Here is a 27,977-nt window from a genome sequence, read left to right as displayed (position 1 = left end):
GATTGCGCTGTCATTTTAAAATAGCATTTTTAATGTACATCTAAAGGCAGATCAAGATGTCAGATGAAAAGCTGAAACAGAAAAGGACAGCAGCTTGCCCAAAACTAACCCCTGGTGTTCAAGGCTAAAGAGGAATTAAAACTGACTTCTCCGGGACCAATGTTAGTCATGGCCACGAGGAAAATAGATGTCGCAAGAGCCCAGAACTGTTGCCAAGCCTCTCGCCTCCCAGTTTGTGGGTTTGTTGCCACTGGCAGCTGATGCGCCTAGAAGTCAAAAGCAACCACAAGGAGTGTGGGCTAACAACATTCTCTGGACTTGTCTTGGGGAGCTGCCAAGAGATTTTTCTGGAAACGTTTACTTTGCTGTCCCTCTTACTAGTCGGGGAAGCTGAATGGATCCACAGGACGGCTAGCACTGTGTCTGTCTGTAATACCTTATCAACACAGACACTTCTAAATAGTTGGAGGTACCATAAGTCTCCAACCACCCTCCTAAAAAGGATGCCGACATCTCACTTTGCCTCACCAGAGATACAGCAACTCAGTGCTACAGAGCTCCTGCTGTGCATGTATAAGGGCCCAAGTTCCATCCCTGGCACCTATAGTTGAAGGATCCATGGAGCTGGGCTGGTAAGAGCCACTGCCCGTCACAGTAGGCCAGATAAGCAAACAATCTGACTCTGAATCAAGCAATTTCATACGTACTATGTTATCAGAAATGTATCCCAGAGAGCAAGACACTAGGCCAGGACTCCTGCTTCCCTGATCCACCCACCTCATCTTAGCAGTGCAGACCTTGTCTCCAGGCAGCAGGAACAGACAACATTTTTGTAAGGGTTCAATGGGCAACATGGCCAAAGCACAAAGGGATTGCTTAGAGGCCACATGCGGAAGGATCCTGGGTATTGTGAGGCAGCTGGCAGGATTCTAAAGGAAAAGGATAAATATTGCCAGAATTCCTTCATCATGTTCCACAGAATCTCACCTCTTGTTTGCTTTTCCATGAAGCATTTTCTCTATGCCCATGAGATCAAGCTCACAAATGCCGTGGAGGGGGCAAGGAAAAGGAAGGACAAGCAAAGCTCCTGTGCCCACTAAAAAGTTGGTGTCTCCACTGCAATTTCTGGCCAGTTTTTCTTAGCTTCTGCCTGTACCTTCCAGCCTAAGAATAAGAGGGTGTGACATTTCACAGTGGTGGAGTGAAGTGAGCTGGTAGAAAAGCACCAGAGATCCAAAAGACAGCAGAGACATTTAGTTCCAACAACATCAGCCATCAGATGCTGACTGGCTTAGCCCAGCAGAGTGGCCAAACCCCATGTCAGCTTCCTTCTTCCAGACCACTGAAGTGAATCATTTCGGGGGGGGGGGAGGGAGCATCCCCGCTGTGCAAAAAGCCAACAAATTGTGTGGGAGTGTATGTCATCAGCATCCCAAAAGCAAAAAACTCTTGATGACAGAGAAGCAAAACACTGAGAAGTTGTCTCCCAGGTCATCTGCTTTTGAGCAGAGGAACAGCTGACCACTCTCCCCACACAGGGACTTGACCCCGTTACAATACAGAATGGAAACCTGGGAGGGAGAGAGAGAGAGAGACTGTCATGACCTGTCACCCAGCAGCAGTCATTCCATCAGGCTGCTGAAGAGGGAGGGGAAAGAGGGCTGCCATCAATTCTGCTGAAAGATGCAACTCTTGGCTCCTCCTCTCCTTGAACTCTTTCCATTTCAGCTGGTCATTATAAGAACTTTGTAAATGAAAACAAAATAACAAGAGTGTCCCGTCCCCCCCCCCCAATGTCTTTTCGATTGTATTTTAAGCCTGAGGGCTGGGGCAGTCTTATTTAGAACCAGATTTAATAAGTAGTGTTATGGGTCCATCTTCCACGCGGAGTATTAACTTCTCAGGACAAGACCTCTAGGCAGTCCTTCAAAATAATCGTTAAGTCGCCATTTCTGTGAACACAAGAACTTTTTGCTTTGTTGGATCGCCTAGAGGGATTAGGAATAGGGGGCACTGTTTTACAGTGGTTCCATTCCTATCTCTCAGACAGGCACCAACGGGTAGCTTTGGGAGATGAGGTATCAGACCCTTGGCCTCTTAATTGTGGGGTGCCACAGGGTTCTATCCTCTCTCCCATGCTGTTTAACATCTATGTTAAACCGCTGGGGGCCATCATCAGGAGTTTTGGGCTGAAGTGTCACCAATATGCGGATGACACTCAGCTCTATCTCTCATTTAAGTCCTCACCAGAGTTGGCTGTGGATACAAGTGCCTGGAATCCGTAAGTGGATGGATGGGAGAGAACAGGCTGAAGCTGAATCCCGACAAGACCGAGGTGCTGCTTGTGGGAGACAGAGGAAGGTTGGGTATTACGGACCTGATGCCTAACAGGGTGAGATTACCCCTGAAGGACCAGGTCCGCAGCCTTGGGGTCATTCTTGACTCCAAGCTGTCCATGGAGGCTCAGGTTTCGGCGGTGAGTCGGGCAGTTTGGTATCAGCTACATCTGATACGAAGGCTGCGACCCTACCTTCCTGTTCATCTGCTCCCACGGGTGATACATGCCCTGGTCTCCTCTCGCTTAGACTACTGTAATGCGCTCTACGTGGGGTTACCCCTGAACACGGTCCAGAAGCTACAGCTGGTACAAATTGCGGCGGCACGCTTGATTAAGCATAGCCGCCGCCGTGATCATATCACGCCAGTATTAATAGATCTCCACTGGTTACCAGTTGTTTACCGGGCCCAATTCAAGGTGTTGGTGTTGACCTTTAAAACCCTATACGGTTGCGGCCCAGTCTATCTGAAGGAGCGCCTCCAGAATCACCAGTTATGCCGCCTGACAAGATCAGCCTCACAAGACCTTCTCTCAGTCCCACCGGTTAAAACAGCTAGGCTGGTGCGGACCAGAGAGAGGGCATTTTCGATTGTGGCCCCCACCCTCTGGAATTCTCTTTCTTTCGGTCTCCGACATGCTCCCTCCCTGATGGGTTTTCGCCAAGCCTTAAAAACCTGGCTATTCAGGCGGGCCTATGGAATTGGGGAGGATTAATTTTTATGAGGTTTTAACTGGAATTGTTTTTAAATTGATTATGATTATGTTTGCTGGTTTATTATGTTATGCTATATATTATGTACTGCTTTTATTAGTGTAAGTCGCCTGAGTGTCCACTAACCTGGACAGATAGGCGACCAACAAATAAAATTTATTATTATTATTATTACATTTCTGCTGCTCCTTTAAATTGCACAAGATCCTTCTCACGTTGAGCCAAGTATCCCCCATCTTATAACTGTGCATTTGGTTTCTTTTTTCCTAGGCGTACATCTTTGACCTTATCCGTTCTGTTGTTTTTAGTCCAATGCTCCAGTCTGCCAAGATTACTTTGAATTTTGTTTCTGTCCTCCAGGGTATTAGCTATCCCTCCCAATTTTGTATCATCTGCAAATTTGATAAGCATTCACTGCATCTCCTCATTCAAGTCACTAATAAAAATGTTGAAGAGCGAGCCCTGCAGTACCCCACTTGTTACCCCCTCCCCAGTTTGAGAAGAAACCATTGATGAGCACTCTTTGAGTACAATTCTGGAGCCAACTGTGGATCCACCTGATAATTGTTCCATCCAGCCCACATTTAGCTAGCTTGCTAATCAGAATATCATGGAGCACTTTGTCAAAAGCTTTGCTGAAGTCAAGATATACTATGTCCACAGTATTCCCACAGTCTACCAGGGAGGATACCCCATCAAAAAACGAGATAAGATCAGTCTGGCAGGATTTGTTCTTGCTAAGTCTATGTTGGCTTCTAGTAATCACTGCATTGTTTCCAAGGTGCTTACAGACTGACAGCTTTATGATCTGCTCGAGAATTTTCCCAGGGATCGATGTCTGTAGTCCCCAGGTTCCTTCCTTTTGCCCTTTTTGAAGATAGGGACATTAGCCCTCCTCCAGTTATCTGGCATTTCACCCATTCTCCATGTCAGTGATGGTGGGGTCAGGGTCAGCTGTTGGGCGGAGGATTCAATCCTGCTGGGAATTGCTTCACCAGTGCGTTGCCTTTGTGGAATGTGCTGACGAAGCAGACCGCTTCCCACCACCACCACAGGTCAACTCTGACAGGTGGACAATCCCGCCCACCTATCAGTCACCTGATGTCACCATGACATCAGGTGACCAAAGATGGCCCACAGTGGGGAGATAAAGATTTGGCCCGCCTGGCCAAGAAGTTTCCATTGTAAGGATTACAACTAGACTTTGTACGTGAAGCTGTTTGAACACCTAAAAGCACTCAACCAATCTTAAAATTATCATCAGTATTATTTTGTTACAAGAAATTATTCCATCATCTAATTGCTTATTATCTGGCCACTCTTGTACAACAAATACATGTTATAAGCAATCTCAGCCTGCATCCGGGAACCCACCTTTAGAGGTCACGGGATTTGGGGAGAGGCTCAGTTCTGGGGCACTTAGTTTGGAAGGTGATCCCGTCCCCTGGCAAAGGGGAAGCAATGAAAGGCACGAGCCACACAAAGAGCCATCGCTCCCCCAGCACGTCCCGAAGATTGCCCTGCCAGCCCAAGTCATACTGGCGATCTTCTTCAAACCATTCTTTGGTCGTCTGTCCACGAAGGGCCAGCAGGCCGTGAAAGAGCAGGAAGCCAGTGCAGAAGAGGAATCCCACAACACAGACATCAGTCACAAAGGCGTATATGAAGAGTGAGATGTTCACTTGCCCTAGAAGAGAGATTCAAGCGGCAAGTTAGTTACTAATAACTAATGGCTGTAAGGATAGGGAGAAAGCCGGGATCGCAGAACTTCTCCATCCGCTCTGCTGGAACACCAGCAAATTTTGGCTCCCCCTCTCTTTGAAACCTTTCCATTGCAGCTGGACATTAGAAAAACTCTGCAGCCAAGAAAGAGTGCCTGTGTTTGCTTTTCCCTCCTCTTATAGAATCACAGAATATGAGAGTTGGAAGGGGCCTATAAGGCCACCAAGCTGCGGCTCGACTACTCACAAATTGTCGCCGCCGGGAACACATCACCCCAGTGTTGTTCGATCTGCACTGGCTCCCAGTTATTTTCCGGGCTCAATTCAAGGTGTTGGTATTAACCTTTAAATCCCTACACAGTTTCGGCCCAGTTTACCTGATGGAGCGCCTCCAGCGCCACCAATTATGCCGCCCAACAAGATCAGCCACTCAGGACCTTCTCTCATTCCCACCAACTACAACAGCTAGGTTGGTGGGGACGAGAGAGAGGGCATTTTCAGTGGCGGCCCCCACTCTCTGGAACTCCCTCCCATACGATCTTCGGCATGCCCCTTCCCTGAACGTATTCCGCAAAGCCTTGAAGACCTGGCTCTTCAGACAGGCCTTTGGGACTTCCGGGGAGGGTTAATTTTTAGGACTAATTGCCTATTACTCTGAACTGTTACTATTTCACTGTCATTTTGTAGTTTATGTGTATTTTATTGTGATGTATTATTGCATTTGAATTGTACGTCGCCTAGAGTGGCCATCGGCCAGATAGACGACACATAAATTAAATTATTAATTATTATTCATTATTATTTTAACCCCCTGCTCAATGAAGGAATCCTTTTCCTTTTGTGTTGTGTCTTGTACATTCTAAGCCTGAGGGCAGGGACTACTTTATCTTCAGAAGGGCCGCAGCTCAGTGGCAGAGCATCTGTGTTGCATGCAGAAGGTCCCAGCTTCATTCCTGGTATCTCCGGGTAGGACTGGGAATTTCCCCTGCCTGAAGCCCTGGAGAAACTGCTGCCAGTTAGTACAGATGAGCTGGATGGACCAGCGATCTAAGGCAGCTTCCTTTTTAAACAAGATACTGGACTAGGTCATCCTTTGCTCTGATCACGGACATCTACAAGTCATTCTGGGAGTATTTTTTGTTCTTTTCTACACAATGGGGTAAAAAATACTTGAAATAAATAACTCATCCAGACAACATTATGAGGACGAGAAAATAACAGTACCTGGAAAACTGATGGGCAATTACTGTGGACTGCAAAGCGAAATGAATTATTTGCAAAAGCAAGAAACACATATTATAGTGTCTTTGGGTTCCTGTGGATGCCCCGGAGATCTGAGGTAAGAGGAGTGGGCTACCACAGGGAGGACCTTCATGGCAACCCAAGTTGTCGAACACTCTCCCCAGAGAGGTCTGCCCGGCCCTCCTGCTTTGTTCTGTTGATACCAGGACAATACCTTTTTAATATTGCTGAGTTCTTTAGATGCAATTTTAATCCTGCTGACTGTTCTATGCCTCTTTTATAATTCTGTGGTTTTTAGCTCATTTTCCTATCTTTTCTTTTTGCATTTATTCATTTTAATTGTTGGGGGTGTGTGTGTTGAATTGTAAGCCATTCTGGGAATATGACTGAAGGGCAGTATAAAAAGATGATACTTTTTAAGAACTACATACAGACAACCATAATAAAAGAAGAAACCAATGCAGGGAGTGTCTATGGTACCCCAAAATACCATTAATTCAGCCCAAAGTGTTTCAAATACTCTTAATCAGTATATGAGTGCCGTATCAGTGGGGCCCTACTGTGCCGTAAAATGGAAGGACTGCCTTCAAGTAGGTCCCGACTTATGGCGACCCTATGAACAGGGCTTTCATGATAAGTGGTAGAATCATAGAATCATAGAGTTGGAAGGGGCCTTGTAGGCCATCGAGTCCAACCCCCTGCTCACAGCAGGAAATCCACAGCTAGAGCATCTCCCGCAGATAGCTGTCCAGCCTCTGCTTGAAGACAACCAGCGAAGGGGATCCCACCACCTCCCTAGGCAGTCGGTTCCATTGCCGAACTGCCCTTACTGTCAAGAAGTTCCTTCTAATGTCCAATTTGAATCTACGCTCCTGCAACTTAAAACCATTAGACCTAGTCCTACCCTCTGGGGCAGCAGAGAACAAATCTGTACCCTTCTCTATGTGACAGCCCTTCAGGTACTTAAGAGTGCAATCATGTCACCCCTCAGCCTTCTCTTCACCAGACTGAACATGCCAAGTTCCTTCAACCTTTCCTCATAAGACTTGTTCTCCATACCGGCTATCATCCTTGTCGCCCTCTTCTGAACCCGCTCTAACTTGTCTATATCCTTCTTAAAATGAGGCGCCCAGAACTGAACGCAGTATTCCAGATATTAGTCAGGCCTCATCTGGCATTTGCCTCCCCCCCCCCAAAGGTTGCCCATTAAGGAATGTGTCCCTCAGGCTGAGAAAAGTTTCCCAACTTCCTACCAGGGAAAGACATTCCTTGTGGCTTCCCAGCTTGAGCATGCTGGCTGCCCCCACTCATCTAAAGAATATGCACAGAGCATAAACACTCTGAGATCTGGGACTCCTGCTGGGAGCTGTTTGCATGATCAGTATGCCATGTGGGGCTCTGCCAGAGCCTATCCCCTCCAACCCCTTCTCCCCAATTTCTTTCTTTCTTTCTTTCTTTCTTTCTTTCTTTCTTTCTTCTCTCTCTCTTTTTAAAAACATATCTCTAATTTTCTTAATGGTATTATGACTTGACATGTTTTGCTACTATGCCCCCCCTTTTATTGTTCATGCTCGTATTGTTACAGAAAATTTTGAAAAAACAATAAATGAAGCATTAAAACCCCCCCAGCATACATACAAAGTGACCGTTTAGCCATGGAACAGTACAATCCTAGGCATGTTTACCCAAAAGTAAATCTTCCTGAGATTATAAATGGAATTTACTCCCATGTAAGCATAAACAGGATGCAACAAAAATCACCTATGAACACTCTTATTAGGAGAAGGCACATATTGTCAAATATATTTCCCTTGGACTGCAGAGCTAAAGCGAGGCATGCTGTGGCCTTTGCCGCCGGCTAGGAGACTAATGGCTACCGGGGGGCGGGGCGGGCTCTGCACTACCTGCCATTGCAAGAGGCAGACCAAAATACCCCCAAAACAGCCAGTGAAAGTGCCGCTGCTCCAATGCTCGTCTTCCTTCTCCCTCCTTCTGCATCTTGTTTAGTAAATAGTAAGCCTGCCTACCCAGAATGTCTTATTTTTTTTGATACAGGGGGTGGGTGGGGGGAAATCCAGCCCACAGCTCGCTTTCCCTCAAGGGAAACCTTCTGGAGGCCGCACACCAAGTGGAGGGCAAGGCCAGAGGCAGAAGCGGGCAGGACCAACCCTGGGAAACACAATGGCTGAGACTCTTACCTACAGAGGGTAGGCTACATTCCAGCCATGCAAATGTCAGAGGTTTCTACACCCACCCACGTCTCTCTATACAAGCAAGCAACAGGCATCATCACAGTTCAAGGACACGTTCCAGAAAAGCCAAAGCACTTGAGGAGGCCACAGAGCAAGGCCGGCCAGAAGTGTAGCCTCAGGACAGTCTTGCGGGACAGACAGACAGGCCACATTCAACCCCTGCGCCTGAAGCTCTCCACCCGTTTAATATTTGTACAGACGTAGAAAATTTTAGGTGCTTTAACAGTGCAAAACATCTTGCGCACTGTACTTAATAAAATCAATGCTGGGTACTCATCTCCCTAGATCTGACAAGTGTGATCGGCATCTTGCACGTTCTCAGAGACGCCCTCTCTCTTAATGATCCACATCTGTAATTCGAACCTTATGTTATCAGTACCTCTGTTGATGCTGGCATGGCAGACTGAAAAAAGGCCTTAGGAGGCAGGTCAGCCGGGGCTTGAATTAACCCCTTGTGTAAAGAAACCCTCTGACGCTATTTTTGTAGAGCAGAGCACTATCCCAACAGCTTTGAGGCCTGTGGGGGAGTTCGTGTAGCCCCGAGGAGCCTTACCCATCAGTAGCATAAGCCAGGGCAGAACGAGGAGGAGGACCGCCTGGATGGCGGTGCCCTCCTGGAGCAGCGACAGGACCACCTCGGCATTGAGCAGGCAGCCGTACAGCAGGGCAACAGAGCCATGAAGCAGCAGGCAGAGGAAGTAGCGGTAGTTCTGGTATCCCAAGCACTGGCCGAGCAGCGTGCAATGGTGGTCACGCCGCAGGACACAGACGTTGCAGGAGAAGCAGTGCCCGCAGCGGGGAGGCACGTGAGACTGGCAGGAATAGCAGTAGCTGAAAGAGAGGAGAGGGGGGTGAGCCGTGGTGGTGTGCACAGGGCACAGCTTATCTCACTCCCTCAGAGCGCTGCCGCTCTCCCTCACTGGCAGAGCACATGCTTTGCATGCAAAAGGTCCTAGGTTCAATCCCTGGCACCTAGAGGTAGGGATGAGAAAGAATGTTGTCTAAAACCCTGCCCATCAGTGTACACCACACTGAGCAAGACAGACTAGTGCAGCTTTTCCCAACCTTTGGGCTTCCAGAAGTTGCTGGACCACAACTCCTATTGATCCCAGCCAGCATGGCCAGTGGTCAGGAATTATGGGAACTGTGATCCAGGAACATCTGGGGACTCAAAGGTTGGGACAGGCTGGACTAATGGTTTGACTCAGCATAAGGCAGCTTTCAATGTTTCTTTTTACTTTTGGAAACTCTGGCTAAACGTCTCTTTCCCATTCCTGCCTCCCAGGAAAAAAAATCGCGGCAAGAGGGAGACGATCCTGGCCCCAATCATCAGCTAGAGGAGGAGCAGCAACGGCAGAGATGTTGCTTCCCTGCTTCCTGCCCGAAAGAAACCTCTCTTCCAACTGCTAGTTGCCCTTGCACTGTGCATCAGCCAGAGGATTAAGGGTTATTAGGTTGTGTGTGCAGATATGCGAGATTGTATTGCTTCAATGAGTTACAAGTTACCCCAAAAAACACTTGATTAACAGCTTGGGTGTAAAACTAGGGCAACTTTGTTTTTAAAGGCAAAGGGCCTGTGGGCACATGCAGAACTCTTTCCCCCCATACCATATCTACTCAGAAGTAAGTCCTATTGAATTTAATGGGGCTTACTCCCAGGTAAATGGGGTTAGGATTGCAGCGCAAGTCTCATTTACTTCAACCTAATGGTGATTTTATTTGTTTATAGTATATGTTAATTTCTATACTGCTACATCAAGAAAAAAAATCTTCTCAAGGCAGTGCATTTAATAAAATGAACATAACAGAATAAAATCAAAGATAAAAACATAAAGGAGGCGAAAATCAGAACACAGAACCAGGTCACATGTCAAGGTAAGCTTGCATAAACAAAAACACTTCAATCTGGTATCTAAAACTAAGTACATAAGATACCTATCTGCCATGTAAATGCAATGAATTCCACAATATCAGCAGAGCTATACTAAATGCTCCATTCCTTCTGGCTGCCAAGGAATTCACATATACCTCTTTTTTGCATATACTGATTTATATTTTTATCTCAGGCTCTAGATCCATTTCTCTATACACTCATTCTCATTTTCATGAAATGGGATATTGCTTGTGCCATCCACAATACATTTGGGAACATCAGCACCTGCCAGGAAATATTTGTCCATTGAGGGCAGTGTTAACAGTCTACTCAAAAACTCTCAAGAGGTTTGAGACAGAAAAGGGCCTTTCCTATTATTTGCTCTCTAATCACTTTTTGTTGTTATGTGCCTTCAAGTCAATTATCTATGAATCAACAATCTCCAATAGGATGTAAACCACCCTGTTCAGAACTTGTAGGTAAGGTCTGTGGCTGTATAACCTCAATTTCATCATTTTAGCTTCTAGTGACAGTTTTGGTTTAATTTGTTCTAACACCCAATTATTTGTCTTTTTTGCAGTCCATGGTATCCGCAAAGCTCTCCTCCAACACCACATTTCCCTTTTTAATATCCCTCAGAGTTTGAACCTGGGACCTTCTGCCTGCAAAGCTATGATCCCTCCTCAACTGAACATTCTAAGGCTGCAATCCAATACACACTTACTTAGGAGCAAGTTCCATTGAACCCAATGGAGCTGAGTAGACATGTAGGGGTTGCAGCCCAAGTAAGGCACCACAAACTTTTAGCTGGGTCAGACTAACACCGTTGCTTTACCCAGAATTGTTCCCCTCTGAAAAAAGCGTTAGAAAAATGAACCCAGTGCAGGCGTAGGTTGCCTCTGAGCATGTGCAAAGGGCTGGGCCAAGATGCTCAAGTCTGCCGTTAGCAACGCTCGCCTTTGCCTGTCTTTTCAATACTACGTCATGAACCTCGCCCCGGCCCTTTTTCCCGCCACTTCCTTAAGCACCTCCTCCACTACTGCTGTGTCCCTTTCCCGATTGGTTCCCGACCCTAAAGCCCCGCCCAACTCACTCCCATCCTTGCCCCGCCCCCGCCAGCATGACGCCACGCGTGCTGGGTGAGGCGGTGACAAAACGGCGCGCGTTCTCGAGCACGTTCCCGAGCAGGAACAGCAGTGACGCCAGCGGTAGAAACGGGAGCGACTCCGGACTACGGGCCTCGCTTTCGTGCCCGTCGCCGCTTCCGCGCTGCCGCCGAACCACCAGCAACGCGAGGACCTCCAGAGCGAGCGCGCCCCCCAGCGCCGCTCCCACGCACACGGGCAGCACACGCCGCTCCCAACCGTTGCCGGCCATGGCGGCGCATGCGCGGAGTTGTGCTGCACGTGCCGCCGCTTCGTCTCAGCCAGCTCCTCCGACGCTTAATCACCGAGGCAACTTCCGCGGCCAATCAAAAGCGGCAGCGCGCCCTCTTAGCGCCGCCCTTAGAATGGGATTGGCAGGTTGTCTAGCCAATCCTTGAATGCATGAGGAGGCCCTCGAGTTATGTTGGGTTTTTTTTTTTTTACGGAGGGGGGGAAGGAAGGTGGCTTGTGTTGCTGCTGTCTGATGCTGTAATTCTGTACTCTCTTACCTGGGAGTAAATCCCATTTAACTCAGTGGGGTTACTTTGCACTGCTACCTGTTAAGTTTCCAAATGTGTTCACAATGCAAGATATAAGTTAATCCATTAAAATTATTATTATTATTATTATTATTATTATTATTATTATTATTGATTAAATGTATATCCTGCCCTTCCTCCCAGAAGGAGCCCAGGGCAGCAAACAAAACTAAAAATGCTCTAAAATGTCTTAAAAACAGACTTTAAAATACATTAAAACAATTTTTTTAAAGCTTTAAAAAAATAGCTGTGATTTTTATTCTGGTAGCTGTGTGATTTTTTATTCTGGTAAAAGCACCAGAAAAGAAGACAGCAGAAATAAAATGAATGAAGGCAGCATAAAAAGCAATTAGCAGAAATAAAACAAGGAAAATAAAAAAGTCTTGGGGGGAGGGGATGTTTGCCTTGTGCAGAAATGACATCAACAAAGGTGCCAGGCAGGCCTCCCTGGGAGAATATTCCATAATTTGGGCACCACCACTGAGAAGGCCCTTTTACAGTAGCCACTCTCCACATTCCAGGCATACCATTGGCAGATGTAAGTGGAAACAGGCAACACTTCTGGGGATTTTTACCAAAAGGTCTCCAAGTGACTTATAGCACTGTTTAAAAAAAACATAAATATACGATACAGTAAAACAAAAATAATAAAATCATGACAGAAAGCTTTGGAAGCACACTAATACAGACAACATCATGTCATGCCTGGAGGAAAAAAAGAGAAGTCTTTACCTGACGCAATAAAAGATGTCAGTAAAGGTGCCAGGCAGACCTACTGACGGGGAGCCACAACTGAAAAGACTCTCTCCTTTGTCACCATCCTCCAAGCCTCCCTCAGAGCAGGGACCTGGAGAATGGCCTCAGAAGAAGATGCAAGGGTCTGGGTAGATTCATTTGGGGAGATAAGCTCCTGTTTATAATGTTGTGCACACCTATGTCTCTGAGCAGTGAGAGACTCCATGGGTTCCAGCGCTTATCCAGGGTTCAATTTCCTTGGAATGATGGTCACTGGAGACGGTAGTGTCTTCAGGATGTATGGTTTTATACAACCTGAGCATAAGATGGAAGGTGCTCACGGCATGAACACTCCAACAGACCTTACTTCCCCATTAGGTTTCTATGGGAGTTTCTGGATCCATAGCTTTGGATTCAGCACAGAGACCAAGTTAGACTTCAGGCTCTTTCCATTTCCAGAGCAGGCTCAAAACAAAAAGGTATCTCCTGGCCCTAGGATGAGGTGGTGGAGGGGAGACCTACCACTCCTGAAGGAGCACCACCAGCCAGTTGTTTCTATGGCAACATGGCCACCTGTTTTGCCATGCAGATGGGATGCTTGACAGACTTGGCCAGAGCCACCATTATCATCATTATTTAAAGTGTTTTGTTTTACTATGTTTTAAAGTCTTTTGTTTTTAAGATGTTTTACAGCATTTAAGTGGGCTTTTTGTAAGAGGAAGGGCAGGATATACATTTAACAAATAAATAAATACATTTATTACTCACCTTTCACTCAAAGCTCCCAGGGTGGGTTACAACAATTTTAAATACATTTTAAAATACAACAAAATAATTTAAGAAAGGATTGGTTTGGCCAGTTCAGCAGGTTCCTTCCACTACAGACCCCAGCTTTAGATACAAAATTACAGCTTGTAATCCAACCCCATCAGTCCTATAACACTATACAGGTATTCATTTACACCTTGCCCTTTAGTCAAAATGGCTCTCAAAGCAGCTTACAAAACTTGGTTCTAAGGTAGGCCCTGCCCTCAGTCTGACAATCTAAGAAGATGTAACACACAAGGAAAAAGAACAGTTGCAACACTAGGGGACTAGAAAAGACCCGCCCTGGGAGTGAATACCTGAGCATCTGGATGCTCGCTTCCTTGCTCCCCTGGGTTGCAGTCTCTTGAGACTGCTCAGGTCCCAGGTAAGTGCTGCAAGGACTGGGACCCCTTGCCTGGCCCTGACTCCACAGAGAGGCTACACCCAATCTTGCATCAACTCCTGGCTGGGCCAGGGGGTATAAAAGCCCAGCTGCCCTTTGGGATGTTGGGAACAGCTACAGCACTGGGGGACTGGAGAAGACCTGTCCTGGGAGTGAGTACCTGCGTATTGGCTGGGCTCTCTTGAGACGGCTGAGGTTCTGGGTAAGTGCTGCAAGGACTAGGACCCCCTGCCTGACCCTGACTCCAGAGACAGGCTGCAGACAATCTTGCGTCAGCTCCTGGCTGGGCCAGGGGGTATAAAAGCCTGGCTATCCTTGGGTGGAGGGTTTGCTGCTAGTGGGGTTGTCCTTTGGGAAGTCACAAGGGTACTACCCCTTCTGTTTTTTATTTGTTTAAACCAATTTAGAGGAGATTGGTAGTGGGGAGGTTGTATGGTGCATGTGTAGTTCCTGGGCAGGGTGAGAGCCTGTGTAGTGAACTGAATGATAGGAGAAAGTTGCCAGATGCCTTCAGAGTGAGTGTCTGCAACTGGCAGATGGCTGGTCCTCCCTGGGTGTGAGATGGGGAGTAGATGTGCTCTGTGTGAAAGCTGTTGAGTGGGTCTGACTGTTCCCAGGCCTACTGGGATAACTGGTTCTGGTAGGTTTTGTTGGTGGGCTCTTGTTGGGTCCATATCAGGTGTTTAGGAGGAGTTTTCGAAAGGGGGACATGGGTGATGCCACCCAATTTCATTGATAATGGGTAGAGGAAGGTATAGCCATGGGGAGGTGGTGAACTACCATAGAAGATGAGGGCAAGGCTATCTTTGCCTTGTTCCTCACTCCCACTCCTCTCATGGGCTGGTTCCTCGTTCATCTGCTGCGCCTACTGGCCTGTGTGTGCTACTGTTTAATGCCAGCTTGGTACACAATAAGGCCACACTCATCCATGATTTGATCATGGATGAAAATGCTGATTTGGTGTGAGGATGGCTCTTCATATGGTGTTTCTTACAAACATTTCCCAACATAAAACCAATATCACCTTACAATAATTGATTTTGAGTTTCAGCGTTTCAAAATAGAATATCATTTGGAACCAAATTACAATGCACCATTTGTAATTCAGTAATATGACAGCATTGGTCAGGGCTCCGATTGCTTTTGCAAGGCATTGTATATGTGACTGAGAATTGGAATTCATGGTGATGGTTCAGTTCTATGTTTAATCCCTTGGCTCTACCATAATACATGGCTTATTGATATTGGTTGCTATATTAATAGGAGTTTATGCTGTCATAATGCTTGTCAGCTGTTGCTTAAGCTGTACAATGAAACAAATATCAAAAACTTTGAACCCAGAACAATGGAAGGAAATTTTAAATATGCATGTTGAAATCAGAGTTAAAAAGGTATTGGGAGGAGATAGAAAGCCTTATGAGATTGCATGTTTAGGGCAGTTAATTGTGCCAAGTAGGCACAAAAGGGGCATTGAGGAGGCAGACCCACCCAGCCCCTTAACTTAGTCCAGCAAAATGTGTACAGTACGTAGCAGAAAGACAGACGGTTGGGGCGGGGGAATGATTGGGCAAAGAATTTCTGAGAAATGTAGCTGCTGACACTGCTAGAATCCTGTTCAAACTAGTGGACATGTTCTTTATGCTGTGAAATCCCAATTGTCTAAGAAAAGGGAAAGTAATAAGCTTTGCCTTGCTTCAGCTTCAAGCCTATATAATCTTAGTGACCTTGCTGTTTGGCAGAGCCACTTGGAACAGAGGGCGGCCCTGCTGCCGGGCGCTCTGTCTCGGGGCTTGTTTTTTTGTTGCAACAATAAAGGTGCCTCTGGCTGACTTGTTCTAAAATCATTTCGTGGCCCTCTTTTCCATGACACGTGCACATGCACACACACAGCCACAATCCTATAAGTGGGGCAAAGGGAATGAGGGGGTGGGGAGGCAATAATTTTGCAATTAAGGCAGCAGTCCAATGCACAGTTACCTCAGAGCAAGCCCCACTGAATCCTGTGGAGCTCACTTCTGCGTAGCCATTATTGGACTGCAGCCTAAGAACACCAGCTAAGCGTTCTTACCTTGCTTCCAAGCTCTGCATCTCTTAGGCTGCAATCCAATATAGTACACACTTTCCTGGGAGTAAGCCCCATTGAACCCAATGAAGATCACTTCTGAGTAGACATGTGTTGGATTGCAGCCTTAGGCTGCAATTCGAACTACAGTCACCTGAGAGGAAGCCCTGCTGAATTCAGCTGGGATTACTTCTGAGCAGCCATTAGAATGGAGATGGTTTTTCCCAGCCCCTTCCTCCCTCGGCGTTGCCTCCCTTCTGCTGCTACAGGCCAGTAAACTCCATCCCTCCTCCGTACCTGAAATTTAGGACTGACCGGGTCAGCTCCTTCGCGACCGGCCTGGGCTGTCTCCGCAGGGAGACTCCTTCTGTTGTCCTAAAGAAGGTATTTATTAGGTTAGAGAGTTATGGGACTCTAAAGGTCTGTCTCTATACTCCCTTAGCCTGACAGTAACTTCCTGTCAGTGACATCACCCCTTTCTTTAATTGGTTAATTAGTTTTTCCCACCAAAACCTGCCTCAGTTTGTTTCAGTCATGAAGCTTAGCAGCAGGCCTAGCAGCCCCAGAGGACAACACTCCTTTTTTTTTTTAACCTATCTTTGTCTCTTGGAAGTTATTCTTCTGCCAGACTTGCCTCTTCCAAAAGCTCTCTCTCTCTCTCAGAAGTTACCTCTCCTCGGTTGAATCTACCTCTTCAACAATTCTACAATATAATTACCTGCCATCAGCTGCCTTCATCATCCTCACCATCTTCAGTTCACCATCCCCCAGAGACTGTATGTTTTCTTTGAAGTTTCTGTACACCTTGTTTTTTCTGGTTTGATAAAATAGTTCTGCTTTAAAAGAGAGAGATTAAGTTGACTGTCCGGCAAAGTGGGTTTCAGAACCGTGGGCTCAGAATATGGCCCGTTGCTTATCTTTGCAGCTGAGCAGGACAGACTTTGTGGCTGCCCACTGCTGGCTTGTTCTGATCCCCAGAGGGCCCCCTGGGGCCCTGTGTGAGATCTTGGGCCCTCAGATCAGTGCCCAACCTGGCCATGTGCTAGCGCTGGGGCTGGTGGTAGAGCCCTTAGAAACCTACACAGAGTGGGAGAAAATTCTTAGATATAGGAATCTGATTGCTATAGTCAAGCATCACACAAGGGGCATTATAAATTTCAAACAAAACTTTATTTTGAGTGAGGGATGTTTCAAACACACACGCTAAGAACGAGGAAAAAACTACACAAAGACTCAGTTCACATCCTTCTTAGTAGACACACAGACTACATCAGATCCTGGAACAACCAGGAAGTCAACTATAGCCTTACCTTCAGCTGCATATTCCAGAGTTTTACTCACTCTGTTGATTTAACACAGTGTTTCCCCAACCTCTTTTTATTTTTTTATTGCTGGACTACAACTCCCATCAGCCCCAGCCAGCATGGCCAATGGTCAGGAATTATGGGAACTGTAGTCCAGCAACAAAAATTAAAAAAGGCATTTTAACATGTTTTTCCTGCCTCTGGTAAGCCTGGCTCAAAGCAAGTGGGCCGGAACAGGCAACTTGAAAAGACGCCTAAACCTAAGGCAGGGAGGGGTCTTTTGAGAGGCCCAGAATGGACTTTTGGGGCAGTAGGATAGGACCTCTCTGGGAGCTTTTCATGCATCTACGAACATTGCCTGAATGCATGGCTCTGCTAATTGGATAGATGTGTGAGTGGGAAGGATAAAGCATAGCACAACTTTATCCATACCATACCTTGGAATCTCATCCAATGCATATTGAGTCCCCCACAAGAATTTTTGGAACTGTAGTTTCCTCCTCACAGAGCTACAACTTCCCAGCACCCTTAACGAACTACAACTCCCATGGTTCTTGGGGATAGTCATGTGCTTTAAATGTGTTTGGGGTGTGTTTTACATGTGTGGTATGCGCCTGGGAACTAAAGGGAAAACATTCTCTTGTTTCCAGGAAAATACCTGGATTACCAGCTACTGTTGATAACGGTAGAAAAAATCCCTGGACAGGGGAGGAGTAGGTTCTGGTTATTAGAAATGAACTCTGTTGACATCGAGAGACCCTTTCCTCCAGCAAATCTCGTAAGATCTGGTCTAACACCAGTGGATGCATATATATGAGGGAAATACGTTTGCTCAGTGGCAGAGCCCCTGCTTTGCATGTAGAAGTTCCCAAGTTCAATCTCTTGCAGCGTGTTCGGGTAGGCCTGGCAAGTCTACTTAGAGCACGCCAACCTAGATAAGTATAGTGTACTACAATTTAGTTTCAGATATTCCCTCCTTGACAATAGGCTTGTGTGCAGTACTCCAGTCCAGCCTTCATATGGGAGGTTCTATTGAAACACCAAGAAAAATGATGCATTTAAATAATTTCTCTCTCTCTTTTATTAATTAATAAGATAATTATAGTACTTAATTTTTCCGCAGTCCAACCACGCATGCTAATCCTGAATCCTTTTTATTTCAGAAAGTGAGATGAAGAAAAATCAACTGCCCTCAAGCCTTAACTCAGCTTCCAGCAGCAGATTTATGAAGCAGTGGCTCACCCAAGAAAACATCAAATGGGTACCTTCATTTTCTTCCTGACATTGAAAATCTCCAAATTATAGCACCCATAGCTGATACTCTGTTGATGTACTCTTACTATCCACAGCCATTGCAATCAGACAGTGTTATGATCACTGATATGGAAAGACTTGGAGAAAATGTTAAGATGAAGCTTTCTGCATTGAAAGTTTTCAGTGAACTGTGATTTTACCATTGTACTTATTACTCTGACATTTTAATTCATTGCATTTTTGTCACTACCGAGTTTCACTGACATTTTTGTGTGTGCTAGGTCTTGTGTAAGCCATTCGTCTGTCTGATGCAGTAGTGTAGTGTCAAATTCAGAAGTGCAGGGTCCCTTCGTGATAGTCACAGCCACCTTTTTTTGTTGCTGGGTTGAGAATGAGATCCTTATTAATGCCTCCTCCCACAACAACAGACATCTCTAGGAGCCAATCAGCATGAAAGAGGGAGCATTAGCTACTGAAAACAGTCTTCTCGGTGGCAGACTCACCTCCTTTCACTCTGAATGGGTCCAATCAGCAGGAAAGGACAAGGAAGCATGTTAAGATGACTCTTCTCAGTGATTAACACACTCCCCTTTCATGCTGATTGGCTTGTAGGATGCTGGAGACATGGGGACCCTGCTGGGACCTTGATCTCAAAAAAGTAAGGGATATAAGTTCCCCTGAGACTCTGGACGACTACACCCCTGGTCTGATGGGGCCTATCAGATCCAAACTAACCCAGCAGTTATCCACCCTGCTTTCTCAGATCTGCCCGAATCTTGAGTATGACGGACCTCTCTCTTTCATCTAATTAATATCCATTAGGGATGGGAGAGAAATTCGATTCATTTTACATTTCATGCTGATTCGATCCAATTCGCACTTTCCAAAACAATAGGAGAACCAAAACCCAACCATCTTTTGGAATTTGCACTTACTTGAGTTTTGCAATTCAACTCACCAACCAAGGTTTACCAAAATGTATATATTAGGGGAAAATGCATAAAAATGAACATATGAGTGAAAATTACATACCAGAAATGCATTATATGATGAGAAATAGAAAATTTGTACCTTGGTCAAAATGGCCTGCAAAAAGTAGAAGAAATTTGCACTAAAATGCTGGGGAAGTTTCATGAGTTTTGTTTTGTTTTTAATTGCAAATTGCAGCAGAAATGTGGAGAACTGAATTTAAGACTGGAAAAAGTAGAAACAAGGGAAATCGAAATTGACAGATCTTTCCATCCCTAATATTCATACAAACACACACACACACCAACATAGAAACCCCAGATGCCACCTTTATATATTGTGTAAAATGAATATAAATGAAAGGTTCAAGCAAAGCTTCTCAAATATCAAGTTTTAGTAGCAAATGGTTTTGAGGATTCCGCGAAGCCAGAAAACTTTACTGCAGTTGTTTTGTGCTGAAAATTCATCTACAGCATTTTTAGGGATTTTTTGTAATATGTGACGGTTTTCTTGGCCACACGTCCTGTCTGTCGCAAAAGTACTTTCAGAGCTGCGTTTTCACAGCATGCACTTTGACCAGTGAGAAGCGACAGGAGCAGAACTTCCGGAACCTCTGGTGGCAGGCTGAGAGTCTGCACTTGCTTAGGGCATGATAGTGAAATAGGACGGTTTATGCAAATATCAGGCCAATGGGCAGAAGGAGAAGGAGGATGACGGTCAAGAAATTGACGAGCTCAAGAAAATACAGCATTTTTGAGATTAGAGTCTCCATTAAGAGGCTGCTTAGCTAGACTATGGAAACAGGGACATTGTTGGAGTATTTTTGTGGTATTAGAAACAGTATTGATTCTGACGGTGTGTTGAGGTCTTTGGAGCATGCATGCCCCCTCGTTCAGCCCAAAACCCATCGGAAACGTTGTCCTGGGTGTGTGTTGTGCAATCCAGTATCGCTTCTTGGCTTATTGGCTAAGATCAAGTGTAGTATCTGTTCTTATCAGTTTAATATCTGATATGTTCTCTATTTGAGAACTATATATTAAATGGATTTTTGGAAATGGGAGATGGAATAGGGGCTTGCTCTGCCCACTCCATGCATTGACCTGGTATTGCAGTATTTCCAGGAATAGTGCACCTCTCCACTGGAGAGAATATTGATGGTACAAAAAACACATGAAACCAGCAGCATTGGTTTTGCTTCCATCTCTGCTCCAGGATCTGATGTGGGGGCAGTGGGCAGCAGGGCTGTGGAGGCAGAGTCGTGGAGTTGGAGTCAGCAGCAATTCTGGGTGGAGTCGGAGTTGTGTACCGACTCCAACTCCGGCTTGATTGACAATTTTTAAAAAAATATCAATTCAAAAGCTGTAACTCAAGATGGAAAACATTTTGTGTGTCAGTGTATGACACAGGACCCAGATGAAGACAAACTCTGTGATGCCAAGATCAGCGCATATTCACGCAGCGATAAAAATGCTCCTACGAGAGCTTCCAATTTAAAAAGACATTTACAGCGCTTTCCAGGGCTGTGGAGTTGGAAGCAATTTTGGGTGGAGTCGGAGTTGGACAGTAGAAAAATAGAGGAGTTGGAGTCGAAGGTTTGGCATATCGACTCCGCAGCCCAGGTGGGCAGGCCCCTACTGTGCTGAACTGTGCTGTAAGAACTGTGCCTTTAAGGACTTGTGCTTCAGCTTGTTTTCTCCTCCTGTTCCTGCCCAGTCCTTTTGCCTCTTGACATTGCGAGCCTAAGATCATTTTTTGTGTGAACTGCTCTGGGAACCTTTTTGGCTAAAGGGTGGAGTATAAATGCCGCAAAGAAAGAAACAGTCTCCGTTTGGTGTCTATGGATCATACTTTGTCAAGCTGTTTTTTCTTACTCTTCTTGCACTTCCTCAGGGCGTGAGGAGGCTCCCCCAAGGGTGCCTGTGTGTGTGCGAACAGGTCTGTTTGGGCTAAGCAAGGTTCTACACGGCGAATGAGTTTGCTAGGGGCACACCTGAAGAAACCCATGAAAGCTGATCTGAACTTTTTCCAAAAACATTTTCTGGCACACACAAAAATTCCTTTGAGTTTCTCTTGACCTGATGGAGAAGTTAAGTCCTTTTCTTTTCACCTATTGCTTCCTTCACCCACTAATATAAGCCAACAATGGAGTCCAGGTGTTAGGGAAGTTCACCTCTAACCCCTCCCCCCGAATATTTGGCAAAATGTAAAGTCAATGCTGTCTGTAGCCTCATTTGGATATTATAGCAATAATAAGGCTCTACACTGGTACTACGGTCGTGTCAGTTAACCATGTCAACTCAGCAGGAGGGATGGAGAGATCTGTCCATTTCTGTTCTCTCATTCTTCCAATCTTAAATTCGGTCCTCCATTCTTTTTGCAGCAATTAGCTATTTCTCTTTTTGACTGTTGTGAAAATTCTTCAACGTATTAGTGTTGACGTTCTCCTAATAAACATATTTTATATGCCGTTTTGACTAATGTACACACGCTTGCAAGTAATTTCTCATCACATAATGCATTTTTGTATGGTGTTTTCATTTTTCACATTTCCCCCTAATATATGCCTTTTTTTGTAAACAGTGTTTGCTTGGAGAACAACTGCATTCCAGTTCTTACATTCTTTTAGAAAGTGCAAATTTGGTACATTTGGCTAGAAATGCGAACTGAATCAAATTTCTCGACTAGGGATGGGAGGATCTGTCAATTTCAGTCCTCTCAGTTTCTAATTTTTCTAGTATTAAATCCCATTCTCCATATTTCTGCAACAGTGTGGATTTTTAAAAAAATCTCCAGCATTTTAGTGTAATTTTCTCCTAATAAACATATTTCTGTATGCAGTTTTAACAAATGTACGCATTTTTGCAAGCAGTTTCTCCTAATATGGCCCTTCCCCAATTGGTGCCCTCTCTGAGCTTACAGTCTAAGAACAGGCACCATGGAGACAACGGCAGAGTAAAAAATGGAGGTTTGGAGACTTTGTGTGCCACTCTGAGCTCCTTGGAGGAAAGGTTATTATTATCATTGGTATGATCATCGTTATTATGATGCTTTTTGTGATGGTACTGACCGGTATGGAGCACCAATACATCTATTTTAGCTGCCTGTGGCAACCATTTTGTGCTGGCACCCACAGCACTTTTATCAATATAAGTACCAGCACCTCATTTTTAACCAAAAAAAGCGCTGATGAGGATGATGATTAGTCATTTCCTCATAGATGTGACCCAAAGTAACTTACATTAAAACCAGTTAAAGCAAACATAACCATAAAAAGCTAAAATTGTGCACATCAAAATTTTGTACATCAGTACAAAATAAAGGAGAGGCCTACAAGGCCCACCCCACTAAAAGAGGCCACCAGTGGCTGAAACCCTAAACCTTACTGGCCAAAAGCTTGGGTAAAGAGTAAAGTCTGCCTGGTAGTAGGACAAAAAGACCACCTCCTGTCAAACTGCTACGCCACGCCCTTTTTGAGTTTGATTGATGGCATCACTGGATATCCCACCCTGGAAATCCTGCCCCGGAAATCCCACCCCAGAACTTCCGGTCCCCCGAAGACTTCACCAGATATCCTGCCCCAACCCCGGATGTCCTACCCTAGAAACGGAAGCCATGTGAGCCCCTGTGAGCATGTGGCCCCCCACTGGCCCAAAGAGCACATTTTTTACTCTACGGTTCTGGATTGGTCCTTTGGGCATGTGACTCTTCTTACCTATGTGTTTCATATATTTCAGCTAAGGAAACAATTTCCCACAATGAATTTGAAGATTCCTGCTAAAAGCACATTTGGAGGTAATTTTGATCCAGGTAAATTACAAGCATAGTGTAATTGATGTACATTGGTTGAAAAACACATAGGTAGTTTAACTTTGGAGTATAGGTAACTTCCTGTTCGCGATGCATTACCAACACAGTTGTGTTGGCGGAGGGCAGCCCAGGGGCATTCCCTGATCCAATTTTATCTTGATTCCCTTTACTTACTGTATTATAAAGTTTATCGAACTCAGCATATCGTCTGAAGACGGACCATTCATTATTGCCAACAGAGACCGAAACTTTGTAAACCTGTAGCAATACAAAAGTAAAATTAATGAGAAATTCAGAGATTAAACTAAAGTAACACAGTTGTGGGGTTATAAACCCATGGGTTTTCTCACTTTTTAAACTGCTATTTGTTAGCTAAAGTAAGAGATTGAAAGCACCTTGTATTCTCCAACACAGGGCCACCGACATAAAAGAAATTTTCAACATGGAGATATAGAAAGCTTTGTTGTAAGAAACAAGCTTCTAGTAAATGTCACGGCAACTTGTAGTCAATAAGATGTTATTGCTAAAAAGGCATAGAACTGCATGTTTCAGTACTGATATGTCCCACTTAGTACCTTGGATCCTTAGACTGGTGAGCATAACACAACTCTCATAGAATGGGCCTTTCATTTTCCCTGTTTCCCACTCTGCCCATGAAAACCCAAGCTTGAATGGTGGGTGGAGGAGTGTCATTAGAAATGGTGCAAAGTACCTTGTGTAGGCTACAGAAGGACGGGGGGAGTCAGCAAGGACTGTGACCTTTCTTAAGCAAATGAATGTGCCTTTCCGCTTCTCCTAGATATCTTTCCATCTAAGCCAGTAAAAACAAACTTTTAAAAGACTTCCTAGGCTTAACATACAGGGAAGTAAAATGTTTCTAGTGGTAGCTTTTAAATTAACTTTTTTATTGAAAGATAAAAGCTGCAAATATAAACTGTGAGCTTGTATTAGTTTAATTCTGAAAAAGCGGAAAGTGTACACTAGTCAAGGAATTGCTTAAAAAGATCATACTGCAAGAACAGAAGGATCCCATAATAAGTGGACTGGACATAATTTAAGCGTATATTCTCAGACAGAACAGCCACCATTTATAGTGGACATGACTAGCTGTACATTTTCTATGGGCATTTCCATTAAATGCATGATTTGCAAATTTACAATGGATTCAAAGAAAACCTTAATTTGCTTATTTCTTTGCTATGCACATTTTAAGAATGTGAATGAGATAAAAATAGGTCTAATGTGTTCATTATTTGGGTTCGGGCTTGTTTTTTAGTAGAAACCAACACATAGCACTAATCAAGGTTTTTTAAATCAGGCGATATCCCTATCTCTTAAGGTATTGTTCCAGCAAAGTTCTTTGTTGGTAGTAATATTCAGGAAGTGCAACTCATTAATTCTGCAGCAGGACCATCATACTCTGACTGGTTCTCAAAGTTATATAAAGCCTGAACTTGCACTTTAGAATTCCAGAAACCAATTTAGAATACGTCAAGTGGGCTCTATGATTGACTCTCCAAATGGATTATTACTCAATGCAATGGGCGGGATTTCCGGAGTGCGATATCCGGTGATGTCACCAATCAAACTCAAAAGGAGCGGGGCATAGAAGTTTGACAGGAGGTGGTCTTTGGTGCCTAAAAATAGATAAAGGTGGCAACAGGCATTGCCTCCCTGGAGAAAGCATTCCACAGCCAGGGCCACCACTGCAAAGGTCCGTTCCCATACTGCCACTCTCCGAGCTTCCCATGGAGGGGGCACATGAAGAAGGGCCTTAGATGACAATGGCAGGGTCCAGATCGGTTCATATGTGGGTGGGCCAGGATCTGGATTTTCAAGGCAGTTTGATTGAAGTCATTTTGCTTTCAGGCACCTGAACCTGAGATATTTTCTTGGCCTCTTGGCCTTCTCTAAAGCTCTTTCCCTCTGTTCCTAAGAATAGTCCCAGTGTAACAAGAGCACCACACATATCCCCCCCCCGAGTACTGAGGCTTCACTGGGTTATGCAATTATTGGCAAAGTATAAAGAGGTTAAACCTCTTTGGAATCTGTCCCAAATATGGCTTCAACAAATCCCAGATAGAATAAGATAAAATGAGTCTTTTGCAGGCCTTTCCCTGGCCCCTAGAAGTGTCATAAAGACAAGCCACCCATGGCTAGGAATGGGTAAGAATCGTGATTCTGTTCGTATTTCAAGCAGAATTTATCAGATTTGCACTTTCTGAAACAGCATGAGAACGGAAACACAGCCATCCTTTGAAATTTGCATTTATTAGAATTTTGGGATGAAGTTTGCCAACTAAACAATGTTTATAAAGATACATATATTAGGGGGAAGTGTCCGAAATGGACAGATCTTTCCATCCCTACCCATGCCCCTGTTATGATTGGGTTGGTTTTCCAGCTCTGTGCTAGACACAGGATGATTTCATTCAGGCTAATGTGTGTGAACCTTACTGCGTACAAATGAACATATGCTGTTCCAAGAAAGGTGAAAATCTTTCCACTTTTCAAGGTCGGGGCAGGCTTCTTCATTCTGGTTTTCTGCAGGAGCTGCAGTTCCCTCAGTGATGGAAAGGATTTATCCTCCTTCAGTCAGAAGCCTCCTTCAGTCAGAAGCCTATCTCAGTGTTTTCCAAACTTTTTCTCCCCGTGGACCGCGTGAAAATTGCAGAGGGTCTTGGTGGACCCCCTTAACGATTTTTCTGCCTGTTGTACCAATTGCAATTCCGTAGAATTCAAATTGTAGTACAGTAAAATACAAGAAATAAAAGAAATCATTAAAATACAATTAAAAATCAGTATCAGTATTTAATGCAACAGATGTGCCATCTCCTACCTTCAGTGACAAATCCGCAGACCTGAATGAAGCTTGCAGACCACTGGTGGGCCACAGGCCACGGTTTGGGAACCTCTGACCTGCATGCTACTGAAACCCAATATATTAGCTTAGAAGACCCTACATGACTTAGAATCATAGAATTTTAGAATAGTAGAGTTGGAAGGGGCCTATAAGGCCATCAAGTCCAACCCCCTGCGCGATGCAGGAATCAAATCAAAGCATTTCCAACAGATGGCTGTCCAGCTGCCTCTTGAATGCCTTTGGGATACCCAAATCCTCAAAGGAGAGCCTATCTTTTATACCAGCCTAGCCATGTATTGAGACCTGCAAGGGCTGCCCTTCCTGTTGTCCTGCTGTTGGCTGAAGCCCAATTAGGGCCTCCTTTGTGGTGGCTCCCTGTCTATGGAAAGGGCCGTGGCGCAGTGGTAGAGCACCTGCTTTGCATGCAGAAGGCTGCAGTTTCAATCCCAGGCATCTCCAGGTAGGGATGGGAAAGATTCTTTGCCTAAACCCCTGAAGCACTGCTGCCAGTCAGTGTAGTCAATACTGAGCTAAATTGGCCAATTGGTATCAAGCACCTTCCTATGGACTTCCTTCCTTTGTAGGTACAGCTCCCTTATTCAGTTCCTGGCACCAGTTGGGATACCTCTTTAACCAGGCCTTTGGAGGGGAATTTGTTTTGTTGTTTGTTCATTGAGAGATTTCTATACTGCCTTTCACCAAAAATGGTCGCAGGGTAGTTTACAAAAATAAGACAGAAAGAACCCTAATACATAATAAACAGAAACATTAAGATAATTAGGATTATTAACAAAGATGAGACCAACTATGAATATATGATTTTCTCCTGCTCTGTTAACCATGGTCGTATTTTAATATTAGTTTTAAATTGTTATTACTGATGGTTATAACTGAAGTTTTATTGCTTTAATGTATTAATGTTTGGACTATGCTAAAAGTGTAACTGATGGAGGGTAGTTTAGAAATTGAACCAATTAGTAAATAAAAACATACTAATAAGGGCAATGCAGTCGCCTTTCAGGGCCGCTACTCAAATCCCAAACATTCTGGGAAAAGAATCAGTGTCGCTTCTTTTCGATACCAGGACTCCAGTCTGGGAATGTGTGAAGCAGTCATGAAGAGGATATTGCATCTGAACACGTGCAGAGTGCCTCTGCTCCACTACTGAACACCTTGAGTCCACTGCCTTTTCTTTTAGAACGGGGGTTCCCAAAAGTGTGGTCTGCGGATCACTGCTTCATTCAGGAGGTCTGCAGTATGGCTGTGAAGAACAGCTACAATTTGAATTCTACGGAATTCAAATTGTAATACAATAAAATACAATATATACGAAATAAAAGTAGAAATAAAGTACAATTAAAAATTGCACATGCATCTAACACAGTGCAGTACAGTTGTGACAACAGGCAGAAAAATCATTAAGTGGTCTGCCAAGACCCTCAGCAGTTTTCAAGGCGTCCATGGGGGAGAACGTTTGGGAACCGCTGTTTTAGAAAACAGCTTTGCTGTGCAGCTTCAGTGTGTGCTTGGGAAACTGAGGCACAGCCCAAGGTCACAGGAGAACACCTAGAAATGTTTTATTTCATTGCATTTATTACATCAATAAACTTACTTCCAAGGAGACAAGGTGGTGTACACGGTTCTCCCCTCCTTTTTCTATCTTCACAACAATAGCCCTGTGAGGTAGGCAGTAGGGTAGTGGCAAATCCAGAACTGCAGGGTCTCTTCACCATAGTCACAGCCACACACACCCTTTTTCGCTGCTGGGTTGAGAATGAGATCCTTGTTAATGCCTTCTCTGACAACAATGTAAGTTGCTAGGAACCAATCAGCATGAAAGGGGGGTGTTAGCTACTGAAAACAGTCTTCTCAGTGGCTGACTCATCTCCTTTCACTCTGAATGGCTCCAGTAAGCAGGAAAGGAAGCATGTTAGAAGACTCTTCTCAGTGG

At 44.8% G+C, this 27,977-nt stretch overlaps 1 protein-coding gene, 1 long non-coding RNA gene and 1 other non-coding gene across 8 annotated transcripts; 2 read left to right on the top strand and 1 right to left on the bottom strand.

Annotated features, from left to right (window-relative positions):
• Window positions 1–10: 10 nt before the first annotated feature.
• ZDHHC24 (zinc finger DHHC-type containing 24) lies at window positions 11–27,790 on the bottom strand. Of its 6 annotated transcripts, none has more exons than XM_061605800.1 (6): window positions 27,639–27,790; window positions 23,338–23,421; window positions 16,548–16,665; window positions 16,127–16,204; window positions 8,819–9,096; window positions 4,299–4,737 (listed from the first exon to the last, which is right to left on the bottom strand). In XM_061605800.1, the coding sequence occupies exons 3-6, from the start codon at window positions 16,577–16,579 to the stop codon at window positions 4,427–4,429; spliced, it is 699 nt and encodes a 232-aa protein (XP_061461784.1). In that variant the 5' UTR covers window positions 16,580–16,665; window positions 23,338–23,421; window positions 27,639–27,790; the 3' UTR covers window positions 4,299–4,426. The 6 variants fall into 6 exon arrangements, with proteins under 6 accessions (XP_061461783.1, XP_061461782.1, XP_061461784.1 ...); XM_061605801.1 differs by having other exon boundaries at window positions 16,548–16,662; window positions 27,639–27,789; XM_061605799.1 differs by lacking the exons at window positions 16,127–16,204; window positions 16,548–16,665; window positions 23,338–23,421; window positions 27,639–27,790 and adding exons at window positions 11–929; window positions 11,232–11,569 and having other exon boundaries at window positions 4,425–4,737.
• On the top strand, window positions 13,774–18,633 carry LOC133374657 (uncharacterized). The gene is made up of 2 exons (XR_009759933.1): window positions 13,774–13,969; window positions 18,297–18,633. It is a non-coding gene; the product is annotated as an uncharacterized LOC133374657 (long non-coding RNA).
• Window positions 20,303–20,493, top strand: LOC133375257 (U2 spliceosomal RNA). Its single transcript, XR_009760115.1, has one exon. It is a non-coding gene; the product is annotated as a U2 spliceosomal RNA (small nuclear RNA).
• Window positions 27,791–27,977: the final 187 nt, after the last annotated feature.

This window comes from Rhineura floridana, chromosome 22, assembly GCF_030035675.1.
Source record: "Rhineura floridana isolate rRhiFlo1 chromosome 22, rRhiFlo1.hap2, whole genome shotgun sequence".
NCBI lineage: Eukaryota > Metazoa > Chordata > Lepidosauria > Squamata > Rhineuridae > Rhineura > Rhineura floridana.
This window is presented reverse-complemented; position numbering and strand designations above follow the sequence as displayed.

Bases quoted from the DNA above. Each gene is read 5' to 3' on its own strand.
- ZDHHC24 (XM_061605799.1), bottom strand. From the start codon at position 11,515: ATGGCCGGCAACGGTTGGGAGCGGCGTGTGCTGCCCGTGTGCGTGGGA. The intron at 9,097-11,231 runs GTGAGTTGGGCG...CCTCTCTTTCAG, and splicing joins GGGGCGGGGCAAGGATGGGA to CTACTGCTATTCCTGCCAGT. The intron at 4,738-8,818 runs GTAAGGCTCCTC...TCTCTCTTCTAG, and splicing joins CTGGCTTATGCTACTGATGG to GGCAAGTGAACATCTCACTC.